Below are 21,485 nucleotides of genomic sequence, written 5' to 3'. Positions count from 1 at the left end.
TTATTTGCTGATCTGTATTTGACCTGGCAGGATTAGGCCTGCTCCAGCTTATTGTCCTCTGGCTTGGGCCACCGGTGGTTGGGCAGAAATACTGGAGAAGAAACACTGCCACTAGCTGGGGAACCGCCTGTTTCTGTAGGCACGGGGAACATGGCTCCACATTATGACAACTCTCCCGGTAGCAAGAAAGGGTGGGGACCTTTTGAGTCTATGCTCCCATTGTTTTGAAGTTATAGTTTGGTATCTGGATGGAACATTTCTCTATAGATAGAGTTTGTCAGCCTTGGATGACTAGTGTCCAAACCACCCCAAAAGAGGAGAGGAAATTAGGTACTCAAGCAAGGCATGGTGGCATATACCTGTAATTATGACTCTTTGGAAGACCAAGGCAGAATATTTAAGAGTTCAAGGGCATCCTTGGCTATATGAGTTTGAGGCCAGCCCAGGCTACATAAGATCCTGTCTCCAATACACATAAAACAAAGCAACCAAATAACGAAAATCAATGCCTAGCAGCTTTATCCATAGAAAAATCTTAATACTTTATTCACCCCTTGACCAAGTCAGCCAGCAAGTAGGTGGCTGGAGTGAGTTCTCTAAAATCCTGATAGTACACCCAGTGCTAATCATGCAGAAACAGGAAGGGAAGCAATAAGTTAAAAGCCATATAAGTTATGAAAAATAATATATACTTTCTGTAGTTCAAACACCCCACTGAGTGTTTGTTCCCTTGGAAACTGATAGTAGCTCGAGAGAAAGCAGCAGTGAGCATCCTCTTTGGGAACTCTGGGTTGAATATATCACTGGGTTCCTTGGCCTGGGAGAGCTAGTGGCCCATCAGTACCCACTGCAGGCTTGGAAGGCCAGGGGCCTTGAACACCTGTCTTGGAGAATGAGATGAAGGAATGGGAGGCAGCCAGGACAGGAGGTGAGGCAGGAGCCAGGACATGGGTGTGAGGGGAAGAAAGGGAGGAGAGAAGGAGGCTGGCATTGCTGTGCCTTGCAAGCCCCAGAGCTGAGAGCCAAGGGTAGGACATGGGATCGCTAGCCAAGTCCAGACATCCTTGTGGGTGCAGAATGGCTCTCTTGGGTTGAGTGCTTTGAAGACCCTTATTGGGGTTTCCTGGACCAACTCGTGGCTAAGAACCTTCAAGATCTCTTCAGGCTTAGCCTTCCTCATGGCCAGCCAGAGATAGGGAGAGTAGGCTTGGAAGAAGGAAGGGACAGGATGGGGTGGGAGGAACTAGGAAGAGTTGGGCTACTGAGTGGAATATCCTTGATCATTGGCCCTGGGGCTAGAACGGAGGTCCTAGGAAGTGAGATTTGGGGGAATGGACATTTCTGGCAGGGTGGGCTCCAGGGCTCTAGGGCCTGCTGTACCAAAGGCAAGCCAGCTCTTAGAGAGACCTGGGCTGGGGGCAGAGCCTAGACTGCAGGATGGTGGCACAACCCAGATTGGCAGGGAGGTGAGGGCAAGGCCTGGTGTCACGTTGTTGTCTGTGTCTTCTGCTCCTGGCTGTTGGTCATGGCCAGAATGGCTTTGGAGCCTTGTTTGGCTGATATCTTAGTCCCTAGAAGAAGGTGGGAGCAGGTACCTGGGCCTTTCTGAGGCTCTGGCTTCTGACTAACACACCAGGCCTTTCCTTCCCTTGTCCCCCAATACTGTCATGTGTCTGGGGATCCTAAGGGCAGGAAAGCCAGGCTCCTCAGCCCCTGGTCTCTAGGAACTCCACATATGGGACACAATCCAGTATGTCCTTCAGCCCAGGCTGTGGCCCGGCTAGTGGGTGAGCATGGCAGCCTCAGCTCTGAGGCTGTGGTGAGGCAAGGCTGAGGCAGAAGGTCAGGGCAAGCGATGGGCAAAAGTCAAGCACCTTGTCAGAGCTATGTGGGAAGAGGCGTTTCAGAGGATCAAGGAGGCGACTGACTCCAAGTTCCCCCTTACCAGCCAGGACAAAGACAGCTGTGGCCGGGAGGCTGGAAGTGGTGAGCGAGACCCTGATGTGGAAGGAGAGGACAATGCTCCCTCACCTGCACGGACCATCCAGAGAATCCAGAGAAGCCAAACCTCAGCTGGAACCCCCCTCTCTCAGTTCAGCATCTCCCCTCCCAACCTGGAGGTCCTAGGCCACTTCCTCGAGTTTAGCTTGAGTCCCTCTGGCTGCAGTGGAAGTGACTGGAGGCTCCTGGGGTCACCGTCTTACTCGGAGGCCTCTGACTCCTGGGAGAGGTACTTCTCTGAGATTTCAGTGACTTTGATCACAGGGCCACTGCGGTTCTTCTTCTTCCGCGAGGGTGTCTTGGAGAGGCCAGACTTGGAGGCAGCTACAGGGACACAAAGGGTGGGGGGAGGGAAGGGGCTGGAGGATTGAAAGCTACATCCGTGAGGCCTTTGGGGCCACGGTCCCCCATACTCCATGTGTCCCCGTCTTGGGTTTCTGGGTACTTACTGGTCCTGTATCGGGATTGCACAGTGCTGACCACAGTAGCAGAAGGCTGGTCCATCCTGAGGGAGGGAGACATGGCATAGTGGGAAGTAAGCCCGGGATTTTAGCTCCGTTAGGATTGGGGACTGAGGTCTGTCCAGTGCAGGGTGATTCCTGGCTGTCATTCCCAGGCCTGTGGTTGTCCTGTCGTGTGACCCTGGCTAGTCAGCTCTTCTTGCCTCTAGGGCCCTCTCTTCTCTCTGGAGTTCCTAGGACTTAGGGAACTGAGGATCGTGGCTGTCCTGCTTTTGGCTTCCCAGGGTGAGAGGGGAGGAGAGGCTTGGTGTTTGAGACCCAAACCTGGACTTCAGATAAGCCAGGGTGCCTGTACTCCCATAGCCCCCGGGTCTGTCCTAGGAGGCTGCAGCCCCTTTGCTGGGCATACATAGTGAACACGACTGAGCACTTAAAAATAAACCAGAATATCCACCTTAAACCTTAAAAAAAAAATGTGTGTGTGTGTGTGTATGTGTTTGTGTGTGTGTGTGTGTGTGTGCCATTACATGTCTGTGGAAGTCTGAGGACAACTTGTGGGACTTGGTTCTCGCCTTCCACCAAGTGACTTCCAGGTCGGGAGGCACTAAGCCCTCTCACTGGTCCCACCCATACTTTCCCCACCATGCTTATCATTAACGCCCTTTCCAGCTGGGCAAGCAGGCCCTGCAGAGCTCAGTCCCAGATCTGGTCAGTGACTGGCTCAGTCTCACCCTCGCCCCACCCCTCACCGGTTTTCTTCCCCTTCCACCAGCTTGTGGTAGGTGGCGATCTCGATGTCCAGGGCCAGCTTGGTGTTCATCAGTTCCTGGTACTCGCGCAGCTGCCTGGCCATGTCCTGTTTGGCCTTCTGCAGGGCGGCTTCCAGCTGGGCCAGCTTGTCCTTGGCATCCTGGAAGGCCAGCTCGCCTTGCTCCTCAGCCACCTTGATGTCCTCCTCCAGTTTCAGGCACTAAAGCCAGGAAGTCAAAGGTAAGTAGACAGTGGTTGGGAAAGAAAGGCCGTGGGCCCGGCCTGAGGTTGCTGCTGTCTGAGTGTGTGTGTAGCTAAGCAACACCATTGCTAGTGGGTTGCAATGTCTTAAGAGGGAGCTCCCTTAGACCTGAAGAGGAGGGAAGTCCCATAAGCCACCAAAGGAGTTCCTGCTGGAAGCCCTTGCTATGTGGTTGACTAGGCTTGGACAGGGGTGAGGATCTGCTTGTGCATGGCGGGGGCTTACTGCTGTCCCAGTAGCTTTGGGCAGAGATCACATGATCCTCACAGCCATGTTCCTCTCAATTTGGCGGGTTACGAAACTGAGGCCAGAATAGACCAGCTCAGGGCCACTTGGCCGGTCTTGTGTGTATTCAGTGTGATAGAGTGTGAGTGTCTCCTAGCCCCTAAGTCCCCATAAGCCCCGTATGCTTTCTCACATGGCTCTTGATGGAGAGGATCTGAGACCGAAGTTTCTGGATGCGCACGTTGAGGTCTGCGATCTCGCAGCGGCTGCTTTGGAGGCTGCTCCCGAACTCTGCTGAGCGGGCCGCTCGCTCCTCCAGCTGCAGGGGTGTGGAGGAGGGATGGTACAGTGTGGTCTGAGCATCCCTCCCAGCCTCATCTCTACTCCATTCCTACTTCCCTCTCCAGCTCCACGTGGTCCCCTGGTGGCTTCCTTCTGGCTGCCCTGGGTAAGCTATGCCCACACCTGGGTGATGGCAACACTGTGCCCCCCACCCCCACCCTGCTGTCCCTGGACCCCAGCAGGAGCTGGCTCTCACATCTTCCTGTGGACCGAATGCTGCAATCCTCCCTACTCCTCCTTGGAAAATCCCAGAGCCACAAGGCCACAGCCACCTCCTTTCCAGTCCTCCAGCCCTCTCTACATGGTCAGTTCCTAACCTGGCTCCGTGAATAGGCTTCTGCCTCTTCCAGGCTTCGAGCAGCAATGGCATCATACTGGGCCTTCACCTCCTCCACGATGCCACTCAGGTCAATGTGGCAGCGACTGTCCAGGTCCACGGTCACCAACACATCCTTCACTTGGGCTGTAAGGTCTTTCAGCTCCTGGTCAGCAGAGAAGTGGGAGACTCAGGGCTGGTGTGTGTGTGTGTGTGTGTGTGTGTGTAACTTGTGGTCTCTCAGCTACCCACAGTCCCTTTGTCCCCTCAGGAGGTGGAGATTATGCTCCCTGCCGCCACTTCTCAGGAAGTTAGGTGGGATTTACTGCGTCCCTCTCTGACTTTCATACTCAGTCAGGGACCATCTTGTGGGCTGATGGGAAATGTCCATGGCCCTGGCTGGAGTTGAGGTGGAGATGTGGGACAGGCCGCTCCAGTGTATAGTGCTCTCTGCATCCCCATTGGATAGAGAGCAGGGTCACCTTGAGCTGTGGGCCCCCACATCAGCTGAAACATCTATGCTTACTGAATAGATGTTGGACCAGAGAGAATGAGAATGATGCTAGCCAGTGTGGGGCTAGAAGCCGGTGAATCCTTGGGAAAACGAGTTCAGAATGTTTCGGATGCAGATGCAACTCTGCTGTCTTAGCTGAGTCATTTGTCTCCAGCCCATAGTCAAGCTCTTCGTCGCACTCCAGGCCTGAGAGCGCAGCATGTCCCCATGGTTTATCCTTCCCTGGTCACGGGGGTGCTGGAGGCAACCCCAAGGGAGCAGGACTCTACCTGGGCTGGGCTCTGTGTTACCCTTAGAGCCCCAAGCAGCTAAGTGGTCTAACTGTCTAACCATGCCGACTTTCCCGTGGGAAGGCTTAGGGCTAAATAGGAGACAAGTGGGAACAGGGGTCCCCCAGGGGCTGCAAAGTGTTGCCACATGCCTGGGCTGCTTGATCTAGAGGTGCTAAACAACAGCCAGGCTTTGTGGGGCCTGGGGCGGGAGGAGGAGCAGACTGTGAGACAACAGAGGTGAGTCAGATGGCCACAGAGGGGCAGGCAGGGAGCCAGGCAGAGGTGCCTGTGGCTCACTCTGGGTGTAGAGCTGGGGCCACTGACTCTTCTGGCCTTTGCAGACCCTGTCTCTTGTTTTAGCCATCACTCTCCTGCCGTATTTCCAGCTGCTCTTAGAACTCCAGAGTCAGGACCCTGACGGATGAGCTGATGGAAACCAGTGCGCGTCACTAGAAGTCTTGGGTTGTCCATTTTTTCCCTTACAGTTTTTCTTATCGAAAACTGCAGAGTCCCCCACGGTCTGAATTTTATCCTGTGCCAACTGATGTGCAATATGCTCTTCAGTTTGTCCCTGGATTTCTGTTAGCTGGCACTTGGATCTAGAGGCCTGCTTAGGTCCTGGTTCAGCTGGTTCACTATGGTCACTCACCTTGGCCTTCGTATATCATTTTTGGGACACCTTCCCCCACTCATCTTTATGCCTAGAGGTTGTGGTGGAGTCCCTGGCAGGCCTGGAACTTCTTCTTGGTGGCTTGTATTCTAATGTAAAGATTCAGAGCCAAGGTGGCCAGATGAATTGAGTGGACAGTGGTGGGCGCCTTTCCCCTTTGCTTGTCTGCAGCCTTGCTCACTAGCGCCCCCTAGAAAAAGAAGCTCAGGTGCTGCAAGCATTCTGGAGGCCCCCTGGAGCCGGCAAGATCAAGCTCAGGGACTGTAGTTGTGCGTATCTTTGATTGATCTTCAGATGAACCAAATGTAAGTCTCTGGGCAAAGGCAGGCTGAAGCCTTGACTAGAATCAGGCCAGTGGTCACCACAGACCCGTTGTCACACCCACAGTGCCCTCTGTAAATGGGCACCTGCTATGACGGGTTTTAGAGATGTGTGCCGTGGAAGTCAGTGAGTAAGGATCATGGGTTTAGTCCCACAGACTTGGCATCAGGCCCAGGAAAGTCCAGAGCACGGCCAGGAGATGCCATAAAGGAAGGTCTTCCCTGTTGGGGACAAGGTATAGCCAACACAGATGCACCACCTCAGACTCTTGCTAGAAAGAAGCAGGCAAGGCCAGAGTGAAATAAACAGAAGCAGGAAGTGGTGTTTGGAACAGCTGCATGCCTGTCCAGACACGCTGGCCTCTCCGGGAACGAGGGTATAACAATGCTCACTTGTGTGGTGAGGTGCCACCTTGGGGTGGGTCCCTGACACCCCAAGTTGGCAAGAATTGCATCATAGTAGAGTTTAGAGTTTCCCTAGGGAGCTGGAGTTGGAGGAGGCTGCCGTGTATACATCTACCTCACAGTCTTCCCCACGGGGGCGGTGGGTAGACAGCTGCTCTCCTGGGGTAGTCGAGTGTTGCTTGGTAAAATTGCTCTAGAAAGCACTGTGTTCTGAATGCCGCCAACTCGGAATCATTAGATAACCCTGATCAAGTTTTAAGACCCATCTGAGTTTCGGTCTGTAAAGTGGGTGCCAGGGCAGAACTTCGAACGGTTAATGCTTTTAAATGTTTACTCTATGGAAGACAGTGTTGTAAGTGCTTTAGGATCGATTAAGAAATAATTTCTGGGCTGAGGAGGTGGTTAAATGAGTAAAGCACTTGCCAGGCAAGCCTGGGGACCCACGTTTGAATCTCCAGAGAGCGTGTAAAGCTGGGCACCTTAGTCCTGCTCCTAAGGGGTGGAGATGGGAGACAGAGGCAAAAGTGTCGCTGAGCGAAGGAAGGCCAGCGGGACCATCATACTCAGCTCTGAACCACAAAGTAGAGAGCCTGTCTCAACAAAATGAAAGGTGAGGCCTTCCCAGAGGTTATCATCTGACCTCCATAGTCGAACACCCCCATGTGTTTGCACGCATCTTCATGAGCACTCTTCCCTAGTCTCCCTGGAACCGGGCTTCGGGCGTGAGCAAGGCAGCATTCAGACTGGATGCATGCAGGGCCCATACATACTGCAGATCTAGCCAGGGGAACCATCCAGCTAGGGGAAAGGGCCTTGTTGGCATCTAGCTATGTGATCCCTGGTGCTGGAGAGAGGAGACGGCTCCCTTTTTACTGGGTCATCAATAGATCTATAACTCAACTGATCCGGCCCTCGGGGGGCTACCCACAATCCACTGTTATTTCCTGTCATGAGAAGGAGCTGTGGTCTGTCCCTCCCTTTGCTCAGGCCTGTTCTGTCCAGGAAAGGAGACATTCATTATCAGTGGCCTTGGAGCGCATGGGACGTGACTCCTCTGTCTGAGATGAGCTACTACTGTAAGTGCAGAATGTGCTTTAGACGCTAAACCTTTGACGTGTGTGTTTTGTTTCTTTTTGTTTTTGAGATGAGTCTTGGGCAGCTCTCTCAGGCCTGGAGCACACTGTGTAGAGGAGGGCTTTGAACCTGTGATCCTTCTGCCTCTCTCTTGTGAATGCTGGGATTAGAGGTGTGCCCTGATGCTGAACATTTAATAAGAGAAAAAAGTAAAATAGTAAAAGTAAAATCCACTAATATTTAGATTGACTACAAAGCAGAATACTCATATTTTGGATGTATAGGGTTAAGGGAAATACGTTATTAAAATAATTTGCTCTTCCTTTTTGAGGAGAGGACAACGCTAGAGGTCAAGTCTAGGGTCTCCTGATGCTGGGGAAACACCCTACCAAAAAAGCTATAGTCCAGCCCTGCTTATTGTTTGAAAACATGGCTTCTAGAAACACCCACTTGACTTGGATTTTATCTCTCTCAGGCAGTGCTCTCTTAGGGGCTCATTGGCATCTTTTTTGGCCAAGGGTCAATGTTGTCTTCTTAGGGTACAGAGGTACATGGAGTGGATAATAGATCCCACACCTCAGTGCCCAGCTGACGGGGCACCTTGCTGCTCACTGAGGTTGCAGCAACCATGTACAGCTGCCCTCTGTGGTCACCTGTTTCTCAGAGGATTCAGCCAAACACAGAAGGGGTAAACTTGTCCCTCTATGGAGCATGTACAGGCTGTTTCCCTGGCCATTGGTCCCTGAAACAGTATAATAGGGAACTGCTATTGACATCACACTGGGTGATGTAAATTACATCACCAAATTTCCAGCACAGGGAACAGGTGCCCAGGCCACATGCAAACAGTGTATGTGCCACTTCATGCGAGAGACTTGAGCATCAGATGGTTTGCACGTCTGTGGGAGTCTTGCGACTGATGGCCAAGGATGCTGTCGTGGTTTGAATGAGAATGGCCCTCACAGGCTTCTATATTTGAATGCTTAGTCATCAGGGAGTGGCCTTGTTGGAGGAAGTGTGTCACTGGAGCCGGGCTTTGAGGTTTTAAAAGCCCAGGCCAGGCCCAGTTCTCTCACTTTGCCTGGAGATCAGGATGTAAAACTCTCAGCTACTTCTCTAGACCATGTGCCACCGTGGTCTCCACCATCACGATAATGAACTAACTTCTGAAACTGTAAGCACACCCCTAGTAAATGCTTTCTTTTGTGAGTTTCCTTGGTCGTGGTGTCTTTACAGCAATAGAACAGTGACTAAGGCAAGGGACTCCACAGCTCTGACTGTGCCCACCTCTCTCAGAATCCAGGGTCCTGTGCATGCGAAGTCTGCTGACTGTCACCAGCTCTCACTGTCCTCCAGCTCCCAGCCTGCTCCGTTTGCTTTCCTGCTATGGAGCTTCATACAGCCTTCCTATTGGGCTAGACTGTCCCTCTCTGGACTCAGCTTGCTGGCGCTCCTCAGATCCCTATCCATGCTCTCCTCTGTCTGTTAGCTTGGGAACCCCACCAATTTCTTTGTCTCTCTGAGCCTCTCGCCCTCTTGAGTGGCCTTGTTCAGATGCTTGTCCCATTCAGGAGGTGACATAAATCTGGCACTTAGAAGTTACATAATGAGCTCTTGGACAGGTTAGTTCATTTCACATCCATACCAGGCTGCTACTGTTAAGTCTCCCCAACTTACAGACGTGGAAAAGGAGGCACAGAGAGATAGCACAGCTTGTCCAGCATTACAGAAATGATAGAAAGGAGGAATCAAAGCAAGGCCCAAGAGCTGTAGTTCCCCCTTAATGGAATTCACAGGCCTGGCTAATGGGAAAGACCCAGAAGTATCTGGGTGGATCCCTGGCAATGTTTGGGTCTGTTGGAGATGGCAAGCCTCCTTCTGTCTGGATCTCAGCTGCAAGGCCTCCACCATGGTTTAGAACTCTGAGTTTGGGGGCATTGGTGAGCATAGAGGGGCACAGATTCTTAGGCATTTGCCCCTGATGCATGTCTGGCCCAGACCAAGCCAAAGGGAGCCCGGGCAGAACATGTAATATGTAAGCATGGAGCCTTGGAACCTACAGGGTGTGGCCTGGTTATGGAGGACTGTGCTAGGCAGGGTGCTTTTCTGGGCTGCTGGTGTGGTCAGCTGGGAGTTTGCCTTCTTTCTGCTCCTGAGGGCGGAGCTTCTCTCTGCTATGCTCCATCCCATAACCACAAATGGCTGTCCGTTCCATAGGGGTCCTGGGATGCTGAGCCTGCTGGAAGAGGGGCCCAATCTCCCCTACCAGGCTGGGAAGCTGTGCTCAGAGGTCTGTGGGGCCCATGGCAGAACTCTGCTTGGACTGTGGCAGTGACTGACTCTGTACCCACCTTGGCTTCATTGTATGGTTGGCACTAGCTGTTGGCAGCACACAATGTTTGGAGTCCATCAACTCCAGCATGGCTCTCTCTAGTCCTTGCTAGACTATAGACACTTGTGAAAGATTACCCCTGTATCCCTCACTCCAGAGACAGATGATGAGAGAGAGAGAGAGAGAGAGAGAGAGAGAGAGAGAGAGAGAAAGAGAGAGAAAGAGAGAATGGTAGGATGCCCAGGAGGTACAGTACTCTCAAAGACCCAGGCCCTTGCTGGGCCACTGTTCCCCAGGCTTAGCTGAGGACCTAAGAGATAGATGGGGATATGTTCTGGAAGCTCCTCTGTCTGCATGTGTCATATCATTTGAAATTGTACTGAAGCCCATCCTAAGTCTTCCCCATCTCAGCCAAGAGTGGGAGAGGGTGAAACACATGCTCATGAGAGCTAGAAGTAGCGCTGTAGATTGAACTACAGGGCCTAAAGGGGGCTCAGTCCAAGTAGGATGTGTATTCAAGGCCCAAAGTACTGATCCTTGCCAGTGCATTCAGCCCCTGTTTGCCAGCAGTCTCTACATGTGAAAATTGACTTGACAAATAGATTGACCTTGGGAATCCTGCCTCTGGGTCATGAAATCTATGGCAAAGAGAAACACAAGGATCATTGACACCCAGAGAGAAGGTTCAGTGACGCCATTGGCTGGAAATAGTGACTGTTAAGCGTTCTATGGCCTCCCTTTGCGTCCCATGCCTCTGAAGCAGTGAGCACTTGGCTCCAGGCAGGCCTGGTTCTCTCACCTGCTCATAGACAGCTCTCATCAGCTCTACGAAGCTCTGCAGGCCTTTCAGCTTGGTTTCCAGTTCAGTTCGTCGGAGACACTCAGCATCCAGGTCCTGAAGTGGGGAGTGGAGGTGAGAGATGGAAACTGAAAAAACAGGGCTAGGGTGGGAGCTGATGGGACAATTGTTACCCAGAGGAAATCTGCCTCTGAGCTGGGCTTGACTTCTCTTTCTATTGGTCCTGCAGCCCAGGTGCCTGAGGGTGGTGATATTTTGTTTATGCTATAACAAATAAAGCTTGCCTGAAGACCAGAGCGTGGAGCGAGTTACTAGTGAGCCATAGAGGCCAGCACTAGGGAGACAGAGGCAGACAGATCTCTTTGAGTTCAAGGTCGCCCTGGGCTACACGAGATTGAATTAGTCTAAAAGAGAAACAGAGCCAAGCGATGGTGGCTCACACCTTTAGTCCCAGCACTAGGGAGATGGAGACAGGAAGTTATATGGTTGGGCAGAGAGAGGAATATAAGGTGGGGAGACGGGATTCAGGATCCAGTCTGAGGTTTCATAGAGACAGCATCAACCTGAGGATTCCGAAAGACAGCATCGCCATCCACAGGATTCATGGAGACAGGATCTTGCCCTCTTCTGTCTGAGGATTCAGTAGAGGTAAAAGTATCTCTAGTGGTTGGCTCCTTTACTTTGCTTGTCTACCCGGTATCTGACTCTGGGTTTTTATTATTAAGATAATGAGAATTCCCACTACACCCAAGCGCTTTGCTTAGGCATCAGGGAAGTGGGACAATGCTGGAGACTCGGCAGAGGACCGTGGCAGAGAGCCATGATGGAAGGCCCTAGGCACTGGTAGTTACCTTCTTCAGCTGGACAAAGGTGAACTCCAGGTCTGTGCGCTTGGAGATCTCGTTCTCATACCTGTGGGGGAGGCATTCGTCAGCAATGCTGTTCTGTGAGGGGCCCAGGTCTCTGACAGACTCTCCATGCTTCATGACAATAAAGAAGGTGGCCATTCTGGATGTGGTGCTATACACCTCTAATTCTAGCACTCAGCAGTCAGAGACAGGGCCTACAAGCTCGGGGCCAAGCTGGACTGAATGCTCTAGGCTACTCAGGGCTGCCTAGCAAGGCCCTGTCTTAACAAAACAAAACAAAATGAAATAAAACAAAATTAAACAGGAAACCTTGGCTTTTCCTTTGTTGTACATAATCTCAGGATTCTACAAGACACACCCTCCCTCCCCTGTAACCCCCAGCAGTGGCTGCCCACTTCCTGATTCTACTGCACAGCCCTCTGGGAAGCCTCCTTGACCATGCACCCCTTTCATGGTGACTCCTTTCCCCACCGGACACCTTGTCTATGGTCTGTCCACTCCCAACACCCGCTCACTCCTCTCTTCTCCAAGTCTGCTTCCTTCCTGCAACCTGTGCTGCTCCTTGGTTTGACTAGAGAGTGGGACACCATCATATTCTGTGCCTCCTAAACAGGGCAGGAGAGAGGTCTCCAGTGTGCTTGGCAGCAGCCTCTCTTCCTTCCCATGTCTAAGGCTGTGCAGGCGCTGGTGGAGCCTGCCCTTTACAATGACAGGAACTCGTGGACTGTCTACGGCACACTACAGAGTTTAGCTCTCATCCCTGTTACTTCACCTTATCCTCTCCTTCTCTTTAAGACATTGGTCTTGGCCCAATAGGGTAGATGGCATCTGCCAGCCTTGGGTGTCCTACACCAGCCCTCAAGGACAGCCCCAGCGGATGGAATGCCTGACTCAGTCCCTGACCAGTGTCACAGTGTCACAGTGACCCTGTCAACTGACTGGACCTGCATGTCTTCTGGAGGGGAGTGGACCTCAAAATGAGTGTTCATAAGAATGGGCTGCCTTTTGCCTCATCTTGTCTCCTGGGAATCCGGGAGGGTCTCTGAGGGTGTAGATCAGGCTGGGACTGGACAGGGGACATGCATCAGGGAGGACGAGTGCTTCCTGACTCAGATATGCATGCATGCGTGTGTGTGTGTGTGTGTGTGTGTGTGTGTGCGACAGGAACTATGGCCTCCCTTCTCCCGTGCTCCCTAATACCCTCTCCTGGGACCCTCAGAACTTGCAGCCAGGGACCTCAGGGTCCTGTGTGACAGTGAAAGATGTCTCTAAGTGAAAGAGGCCTCTAAGGAGCTGGCTGAGCAGGGAGCTCACATGCTAGCTCCCTTGCTGAGTAGTCACATGACTTGGTTACATCGCTTGTGTGTTCTTTGGCTGTGACAATGGAAATCTCATGAGGACTGAAAGTGTTTGCTGCAGGTCTCACACTCATGAGCACTTGGATCTCTGCCCTGGACTCCACGTGAAGTCTTTGGAAGCCCTGTGGAGAGTGGAGCTGGCTCTCTGAGCATTGTTACCAGCCTTCAGGGTCGTGTTTGTTTCTTATTGAAATCTCAGCGCTCCAGCGAAGTGCCTTGTCTTGGAGCTAAAGCCAGGGAGCCCATCATCCTATTGGCATCTAAATGCAGGTAGCTTGCTGGTCAGCATCCACCTTTCCTCTGGGTAGCAGAATCTGCCAACTTTGGGGAGGCATCTGGTGGGACCCCTGGGTGCCAGGTCCCTGCTCAGCCCTTTCTGCCCTTCCCATCGTCTGGGCAGTCTCCTTATCTGCCCCCTCCTTGGATGACCTTATCCTGTCTGTCACTGTCCAACTACTTCTTAACGACTTAAGGCTTAGGAGGAGCCGGTTCCTGGGTGAGTCTTGTGAAGCTGCTTACTCTCCTGAGGGAGGCCTTCATAAGGAAAAGGGGCCTTTACTTCTAGACTGTTTCAGGCAGACCCACAAAGTAGAGAGCCAAATCGCTCCCCAATAGGGAAGGGTACCCGGATAGCTGGAGGGAGTCTGCCTAGGTTTCCTGCCTAGGACCTAGAGGTGGCCTCCAGGTGGGCTAATGCCTGAGCCCCAGTGAGAGGTCTGAGGCCTGGCACTGGCGTCTGGTCTGAGGCTGATATCCAGTCTCCCTGAAGTTCCTGCTATTCATTCTCAGCTTTTGGGTGAGTCGGAAGAGCCCCTTCCTCAGGGGGTGGACAGCCTGCCTCTGTCTGCCCCAGACTGCTGTCTGATGCTCAGCTAGATTCAGCTGAGTCTCTTGCTGTGTGAGTGTGGGCACGTTGCTGCCCCTCGCTGGGCCTCTGCTTTCTTCTTAGTAACTAGGACATTTAGACTGGCCGGCCCTTGGGGATCTCTGATATTCCAGGGCTTGGAAGTCTCCCGTTCCTGCCACAAGGCTCAGGTAATGCTTATCCCCTGTCCCACCTCCAGTCTGCCACTAGCTTGCCAGCTACCAGCTCCTGAACCTAATCTCAGGCCCTTTTAAGGCTGTCACAGCTGCCACCCCCCACCCAAACTTGTTTATTTCTGGAAGCAAGACTGAGCTCATCAATCTGCAGAGGCAAGGCACAGCCCCTCCCTGTCAGGGCTCCACCCCACATGACCAGCTTAGGCTCTCCTGAAACCCCTCTGTGAGACTAGTCTGTTCTTCCCCTCCCCGGAGAGAGGACAGTGGCCTGAAGCAGACAGGAAGCAGTGACAGCAACCAGAGTGCCGGAAAGGGACTCAGCTGCAGGTTCCCAGGGATGCCATGCCGCTTGCTCTGCCATGGCCACTGAGGGTGGCAGTTTTGTTTAGTAGGTCTTGCCTGTGCCTCCTCTGAGGCTCTCAGACCTATTAGGCACCAGTGAAATGAACTGCTGCTTCTGGTGAACAGGTGTTGGGCAGTTCCAACATCCGAGCGATCCAATGCCCACACGGGCTTCCTAGGACTTGGGAGGGCAGGGCTCTCTGGGAGAGGGAGCCTCCATGGTGCTCCCCAGCTTAGGAGCAGCTGTCCCACCTTCTGCTCTGCCTGGCTACTCCTAGAATAGCTGGTTCTACTTCTGATTGGTGGGGTGTGGGCCACACTGCAGGAGCAGAGCAGCCATGCTTGGTTCCCCATCCTCTGCCCCATCCTGGGTGAGGAGGGGACGCAGAGATGCGATCTATCTGCTCAGTCTCTGTCTCCTCATCCTGGAGGAGGTAAAGATGGTCACTTCCCCTTTGAGCCTCCCAAGTGTTCATTCCACCTTCCTAGGCTGGCCAGATCAGTTCAGCCAATGTTGGTCAACTTCAACCTCGTAGGGGACAGAGAAGTCACTGCCAGGCGCCAACCTGAACTCCGAACTTTTTCCTCATGGCAACCGAGGTTAGTGTCAATCACCATGCCTGCTCACTCAGGAGGAAACAGAGGTATCAGTAGGCTATGCTTTTCTGAAGCACAAAACTAGGGCATTGGGCAGGGATGACCATTTCCTGCTTCAGTGCCTAGGCCGTGCTTGTGACATTGGGTAGCACTTCCATCTGTTCTTCTGTCCCTGTAGCTGTCAAAGCTTTGTGTGGGCAGGGGCTGTATTTTCCTCATCTTTTTGGCTCTCCAGCTACCTCAGTGCCTAGCAGTGTTCCCTATAGGAGTTACTGCTTTATGAAGGTCCTGTCCTGCCTGTCCCCTGCCCTGCCTGTCCCCTGTCCTGCCTGTCCCCTAACTGCCTGTCCCCTGTCCTGCCTGTCCCCTGTCCTGCCTGTCCCCTGTCCTGCCTGTCCTCTGCTTGCCTGTCCCCTGTCCTGCCTGTCCTGCCTGCTTGTCCCCTGCCTGCATGCCAGTGCTTCTCTATTCTCTCCTGAGACCAAGATCAACATCCAGGGTGTTCTGCAGAGCGTGGTCCTTCTGCTGTTCCAGGGCAGTGCACAAGAAGTGGCGTGTTTGCAGGCTGGGGGGAGGGGGCTGCTAGAGCCAGGCCTGTGTTAGGCAAGCACCCAAGGGCTTAGCTGTAAGCCACTGCAGCTAAAGCTTGGTGGATCCTTGGGGTCACTGCTATAGGTCTGATGCTGTACCCGTGCTGCCGCAATAATTATGTCTAGAGAAGTCCCCTGTTCCCTCCCAGCTTTTCTTTCTCCAGCTTGGGTGCATCCCCCAAGTCTGGCCTAGACCCACCCGGAGTGAGGCCTACCTGATGCGAAACTCCTCCACTTTCTCTAGCACCTGAAGCAGGTTGGCCTCCAGCTGTCCCCGCTCCTGGCTCACTTTGCGCAGCTCCTCTTGCAGCCGGCTCTGGAATGTCTCATAGTGATGGCTGAGGTCGAAGGTAGCCGAGCCCTGGCCCTGGAGGAAGCTCCAACGGGTCTCCAGCAGCTGGTTGCGTTGCTCCAGAGCTTGCACCTGCAAGAGCAGGAGGGCACTGAGTAGGTCAGGTGCCACACTGGGTTCCCTGGGCAGGCTAGGGGCCCCCAAAGCGGGGCTTCCCGTCACAGGGCAGCTCATCTGCACACAGTCCCTGACACTCACTCCACTCTGTGTGCTAAGACACCTCCAGCTCTTGGCTGTTGAGTGGAAGATGCTGAGATAAGATGGGTTGGAGGTGGGGCCAAGAAGCCTTCCTAGCCTGGGCTGGGCCTCAGTGAGGGAGGGGAGCCTGCCACAGTCTGGGTCTGGGAGAGCCCAGAAACAGGGGCTTGGGTGGTACCAGGATCCTACCTGCCTCTCCTCCACGGCGAGCCTGACCTCATCTGGCCTTGAAGCCCAGCAAGATGGGCAAATCCAGCAAGGTGGGCAAACCCAGCAAGGTGGGCTTACTTGGTACTTTAGTGTTAACCCTTTGGACAGGCCCGATTTGCAGATTCTCCGAGCCTCAGTTTCCCCAGCTAGCGCCGCCTGCCTGAAAGGGCTGTGTGTGTGTGTGGGGGGGGTGCAGACCATGGAAATGAGCTTGGGAGAATGGTAACTGCCAGCGTGGATGAGGTGCCAGCTGTGCACCAGACTGGTTCCAAGTGCTTCCTGTTCCAACTCCTTTGAGGCAACACCCTGTGGAGTGGGTACTGCTATCAGCCCAGTCTCCAGAGGGGCCCCCAGCCTATGGAGCTGTAAGAACTGCCTGAGGTCACAAACTCAGCACGCAGCAGAGCCAGGTCTGGCACCTGGGTTCTCATCTGTTTGTTTGGTTTGGGACAGGCTGGCTTCGAGCTCCTCATATAGCTGCAGTGACCTTGATTTCTGATTCTCCTGCCTCCACCTCTCCGGTGCCAAGACCACAGCTCCTGATTTATGTGGATCTAGCTGGGCCTCTCTGTGTGCTCTGCAAACGCTGTGCACTGAGCTGTGTTCCCAGTCCTGCACGGACATCAGTAACCACTGTAACATGACCCTGTGGGCCTGCACTGCCACTGCGGGGCTCAGGGCCCTTCTGAAGGGAGCTGTTCTTCCAGGCAGGGTCAGGATGGCCTTGAGGGTGGGGACAGGGAGGTCCCTGAGTCCTGTGGTTTTCCCCAAGCTCTGATCCCCCACCCCACACCACCCCCGTCCTGCAGAGACATGCTCTGGACAGCAGCTAGGCCCCCAGAAGGCTGCTTCTGTTGCACTGGAGTGCACCCAGCAAGACTTCCTGGCTCTGTCCCACCTGGCCTGTCCTCTGGGGTGGGGTGGGGGGTAGGATGGGGATGGGGTGTGCCTTCTTCCCTTGAATGCATGCTCCCAGTTCCTGAAGGATGTCCCACCCCCACCCAAGCTCCTCATGTACCATCCCTGTCGGCCTGGGAGCCCTAGGTGGCCACAGAGATGAGGGCTGGCTGTTCCTGGACGACAGGAAGCTGTTCTGGCCTTGAGGAAGCGGCCTGAACCCAGTGGTGGTAGGCTGAGGACCACAGCCCGAAAGAGCTGCAGCAAACCTTTGGCTCCTTTGTTTCTGGTAGGGAGGAACACTGGGTAGAGGCCTGGACTGTTACACTGGTGAGCAGTCATTCCCCTGCCTCACGCCCATTGAGCTGGGAAGTTCTGTATGGTGCTGCCTTAAACCTGTGCCACAAGGAAACAGGTTCAGTGGGACTGGAGGTCAGGAGGGTACTGCCTTGCTTTGTGTATGCGTGAGGGAGTGTGTGTGGGGGAGTATGAGCTCACCCCACCTTCCCTCGGTTTGACTAGCAGGAGTCCATGTTTACACTGAGGGCGCGGTGAGAGGGAGAGACATGAGGCTCCTACCTCCACCCATGAGCAAAACAGAAATCCTTCATACCAGGAAGTTCTTCCCATAGTCTAACCTCTGTGCTCCATGCTTCAGCTCTCGTCTGTGGGGAGATGCTGGAAATTGGGAAGCTGGTACAGTTGGAGGGCATTGTGCTCTTGGGGTACTAAGGACAACCTTTGTCTCCCACTGGCCTTGGGGGAGTCTCTTCTGCCTGCTGGGCTCCTCCCTCTGGGAACAAAGGCCTAGAGAGGGTCAGCAATCCCTGCTCTCCGGAGAAGCTTGTGCAGTCTGTAGCCTGCACCCTTGCCCCATGGGGGCACAGTGGCAGCTGCGGGGGGGTGAGGAGGCTCCCTCCCAGAGCAAGTTCCTGGTCTGTCTGCTTCCTCACTCTACAGCTAAGGAGATCTGAGGCTGGAAGCTGCATGGAGCCTGGTTGGGCTGACTGAGCTTACGGTAGGAGACGTGTTTCAGAGACACCCTGGGGAGAGCCCAGCCATGAGTCTGCAGGGAGACATTGCCGGGGATCCCTGATGCCCTGGGAAGCCGGTCTGTGTCTAAGGCTGGCAGGGCAGGCATGCCCCAGACCTTTGGAGCTGGATGGCTCCTGTCTCCAGGTGTCACCTCAGCTCTTGGTTTCCCAACATAGACAAGGCTTGGGCAGTCCTTCCTCAGCACCTGCTGTCTGCATGTTAGAGACCCCCCACCCTCACCCCCTGTAGCCCCATGGATGGCACCGTGCCCCCTCCCCCATCCTTCCCTTGTGGCCTTTAATCCTCCTGCTGGCAGTAACACAGGAGATCCCGGAATCTGAGGCACAGAGAGGGTAAGCAACTTATGTAAGAAAACACAGCCCATAAGTGAAGGAAACACCACGGCAGCATTAGGGCCCCTCCACAGACTCTAGAGGGACCTTCCTTCCACACACTCTGGTTTCTCAGGGGGGGAGACAGTGGGCCCTGAAGCGGGAGGTCCGTGGGGTGTTCCTGAGTGGGGTGCTCCTCCCTCTTCCCTTCTCAAAGAGCCTCAGCCTTGCTCTGGACCTGAAGTCCATCTTCTGTACCTTTCCTGCTTGAGCTCTCTCTGAAGCCTGGGCTGCACCCCTGCCCTGCCCTGCAAGGGGGCTGCACCCCTGCTCTGTAAGCCCCACCATTCTCCAGGCCCGGGGTGTGTGTGGTTGGAGGGGGATAATTAGGTCTGGGAGCTCCTTGCACCAGGCTTATTCACTCCACTTCTTAGTAAGTGACCAGAAAGTTTGCACAGTCTACGAGATGTATTTGTTCTAATGACTTCTCAGAAATCACCCTGTTTGACTGACAGCTCACTACAGTTGTGCACTGAGGCCCAGAGAGGTTCAGCAATTCTTCCAAGCTTATTCAGCAAGCGTATACAGCAAGCGTATACAGCAAGCGTACACAGCAAGCTTATACAGCAAGCTTATACAACACGCTTATACAGGTGGGCCTGAGATTTAAACTCAGTGAGAGAGTTCCAAAAGGGCTGGAATCCACAGATCCCTGCACCCTCATCTCAAGGCCAAATTTGAGAGTTGGGAGGCATTTTTGTGACCATTGCTAAAGAATTTCAAAGGCCTGAACCCAGGACCCCAACTGTGAGGGCTCCTTTTTTTGGTCCACACCCATGCCTCCACCCAAAGCCCACAGCAGTGGCACGGGGTGACATCAGCATTGGCACTTGTTCGAAGGAGAAAAGTCACCCATGGGAGCCAAATTACATAGCTCAGCGAAGCACTCCTTTTATTGGATTAGCCAGGCTTGTCACGGAGGCATCTCTGCAGGGCCTACCTCCCAGGCCTTGGGTTCCCGCTGTGCAGGGGGGCTGTGGGAAGGGCTGCTTATCTCCTCTCCCAGTCTGGGCACCTGAGGTGTCAGTGAGGAGACTCTGAAGTAGTCAGATGATTCGGTGAGGAAGATTCCATTCCTACCTCAGCTTCAGAGCTAATCTAAACCCTATTGCTTGCTGGCTATGCGACTGTGGGCAAGGCCTCTCTGGTCCTGTTGCCTCACCTGTACAGCTGGGGATACAACAGCTGTAGTGGTAATGTTTTGTCGACCTCAGCCCACTTGCTAAGTTCCTGTGAGGTTCAGGCATCTGGGCCACACATGACACTTTCTTCTCTCTTACCTCTCAGGACCCCCGGGATCCCCCAGATGTGCAAGTGTGTGCAGAGTCAGTAGCCAAGAGGCAGATGAGGACTAGCTGGAGTCTGGAGGCTGGACCTTTGCTTCCTCTTCTGGGCAATGGTCACAAAAATGCCTTTCTTTTCAGTTGAGAGAATTTGAGATAGACCTGTGAAGTGCCCTGTGGTACCCGGTGCGCTAGCACATGGTACAGTCACTACAGTGGGGCACAGGACCAAGCCCGGCTAGGAGGCTTGCTCATAAGAGGTTTCCTCAAGTCACTGAGTAGGTATGGGGTTGGGAGCTAGACAGGACTTCCTGAAGCCCTGGACTAGCTGCAGGGAGTCGAGGAGGTGTAGGGACTGAGTTGCTAGGGGCCTGGTCCTCCCACCTAGGCAAGCACAGAAGAGCCTAGCTGTTGACTGCTGGCTGGACTCTGGCACAGTCTTCTGCATTCCTTTCTCCTGACAAGCCAAAGTCTCGTCTTTATGCATGTGGCTTCCATCGCAGACCCTACACGCCCCTTTGGACCTGCTAATAACAACAGCTCTGTGGATGAATGGGGAGGGCAAGCAGGGCAGCCTGGAGGGAGGTGCTTTGCGGCCAGAAGTTTGAGAGATGGGTTAGTAGGGCATCGTTAGCAGTATCCCCCAATTCACCTGCCTGAAAAGAGGCCAGCAGGCCACACCTCTATAAGCCTCCCTGAGCAACACTCCTTTGATACCACAGGGGTATACTGATTCCCCAAGCCAGCTGGCACCCCTCAGAGTCCATCCTGGGGTTTCCGCCAGATGCCAGGATGTATCAGGATTTCCTATCCCATCTCTGCTGGGTAGGCCACACTGCATCCCCATTGGTTAGGAGCAGGGGAGGGGGTGGGGCTTGATGAGTGATGCTCTGGGAGCCACCAGCTAGGTCACCTGGAAAACCATGTAGCCCTTCTGTTTTGGTGCCCTATCCCACTCAGCTCACCTTGCCAATCAAGGAGGCAAATTTATCATTGAGGACCTTCATCTCTTCCTTCTCTTGGTTCTTCTGCTGCTGGACAGCTGGGTCCACCTTGAGGTTCAGAGGCACCAACAGGCTGGAGTTCACAGTCACCTTGGGGATGATGCCAGCTGGCCTACAGCTTGTGAGGCTTCGAGAGCTGAAGCCAGGCCCAGGGAGCCCACGACTGTTCCATCCTGAGGTCCCAGGCTGGGGGTTGCCCGCGGGTGTCACCTCACAGCCGCTGAGGCTGCTGAAGCCGACGACACAGGAGCGGTAGGCCATGGTGGCCCCCCTGGGCCTGGGAGCCTGAGGCTCACCAGGGAGCGAGGGAGCTTTGGAGTGGTGGCAGCTGCCTCCTGTCACAGCCAGGGCCGGCTGGGGACTGAGGCACAAACACCTGTTGCACGGTGTTCATTAGCTGCGGGTGGGCGTGGCTCTTCCAAGCTAGACCAACCTGTTAGTTAGATGATGTGGCTCCTGCCCCTCCCCCACACCACAGGTTTCTGCCTACCCTACAGGGGATCTGCTTTGTTGAAGGGGCTTGTCACCGTCCCCTACAAGAAGGTCCTGACCGTGGAGGGGCCCTAAGCTGGCT

General features: G+C 54.0%; 1 protein-coding gene across 1 annotated transcript; it reads right to left on the bottom strand.

Moving 5' to 3' along the window:
• Positions 1 to 356: 356 nt before the first annotated feature.
• Krt80 (keratin 80) lies at positions 357 to 21,253 on the bottom strand. The gene is made up of 9 exons (XM_041646044.1): positions 20,873 to 21,253; positions 15,756 to 15,964; positions 11,595 to 11,655; positions 10,744 to 10,839; positions 4,359 to 4,523; positions 3,893 to 4,018; positions 3,212 to 3,432; positions 2,451 to 2,506; positions 357 to 2,325 (listed from the first exon to the last, which is right to left on the bottom strand). Exons 1-9 carry the CDS (start codon positions 21,170 to 21,172, stop codon positions 2,201 to 2,203), a joined length of 1,359 nt encoding a protein of 452 aa, XP_041501978.1. The 5' UTR covers positions 21,173 to 21,253; the 3' UTR covers positions 357 to 2,200.
• Positions 21,254 to 21,485: the final 232 nt, after the last annotated feature.

This window comes from Microtus oregoni, unplaced genomic scaffold (genome assembly GCF_018167655.1).
Source record: "Microtus oregoni isolate MIOR12 unplaced genomic scaffold, Mior012 000118F_ref0000498, whole genome shotgun sequence".
In the NCBI taxonomy this organism is placed as follows: domain Eukaryota; kingdom Metazoa; phylum Chordata; class Mammalia; order Rodentia; family Cricetidae; genus Microtus; species Microtus oregoni.
This window is presented reverse-complemented; position numbering and strand designations above follow the sequence as displayed.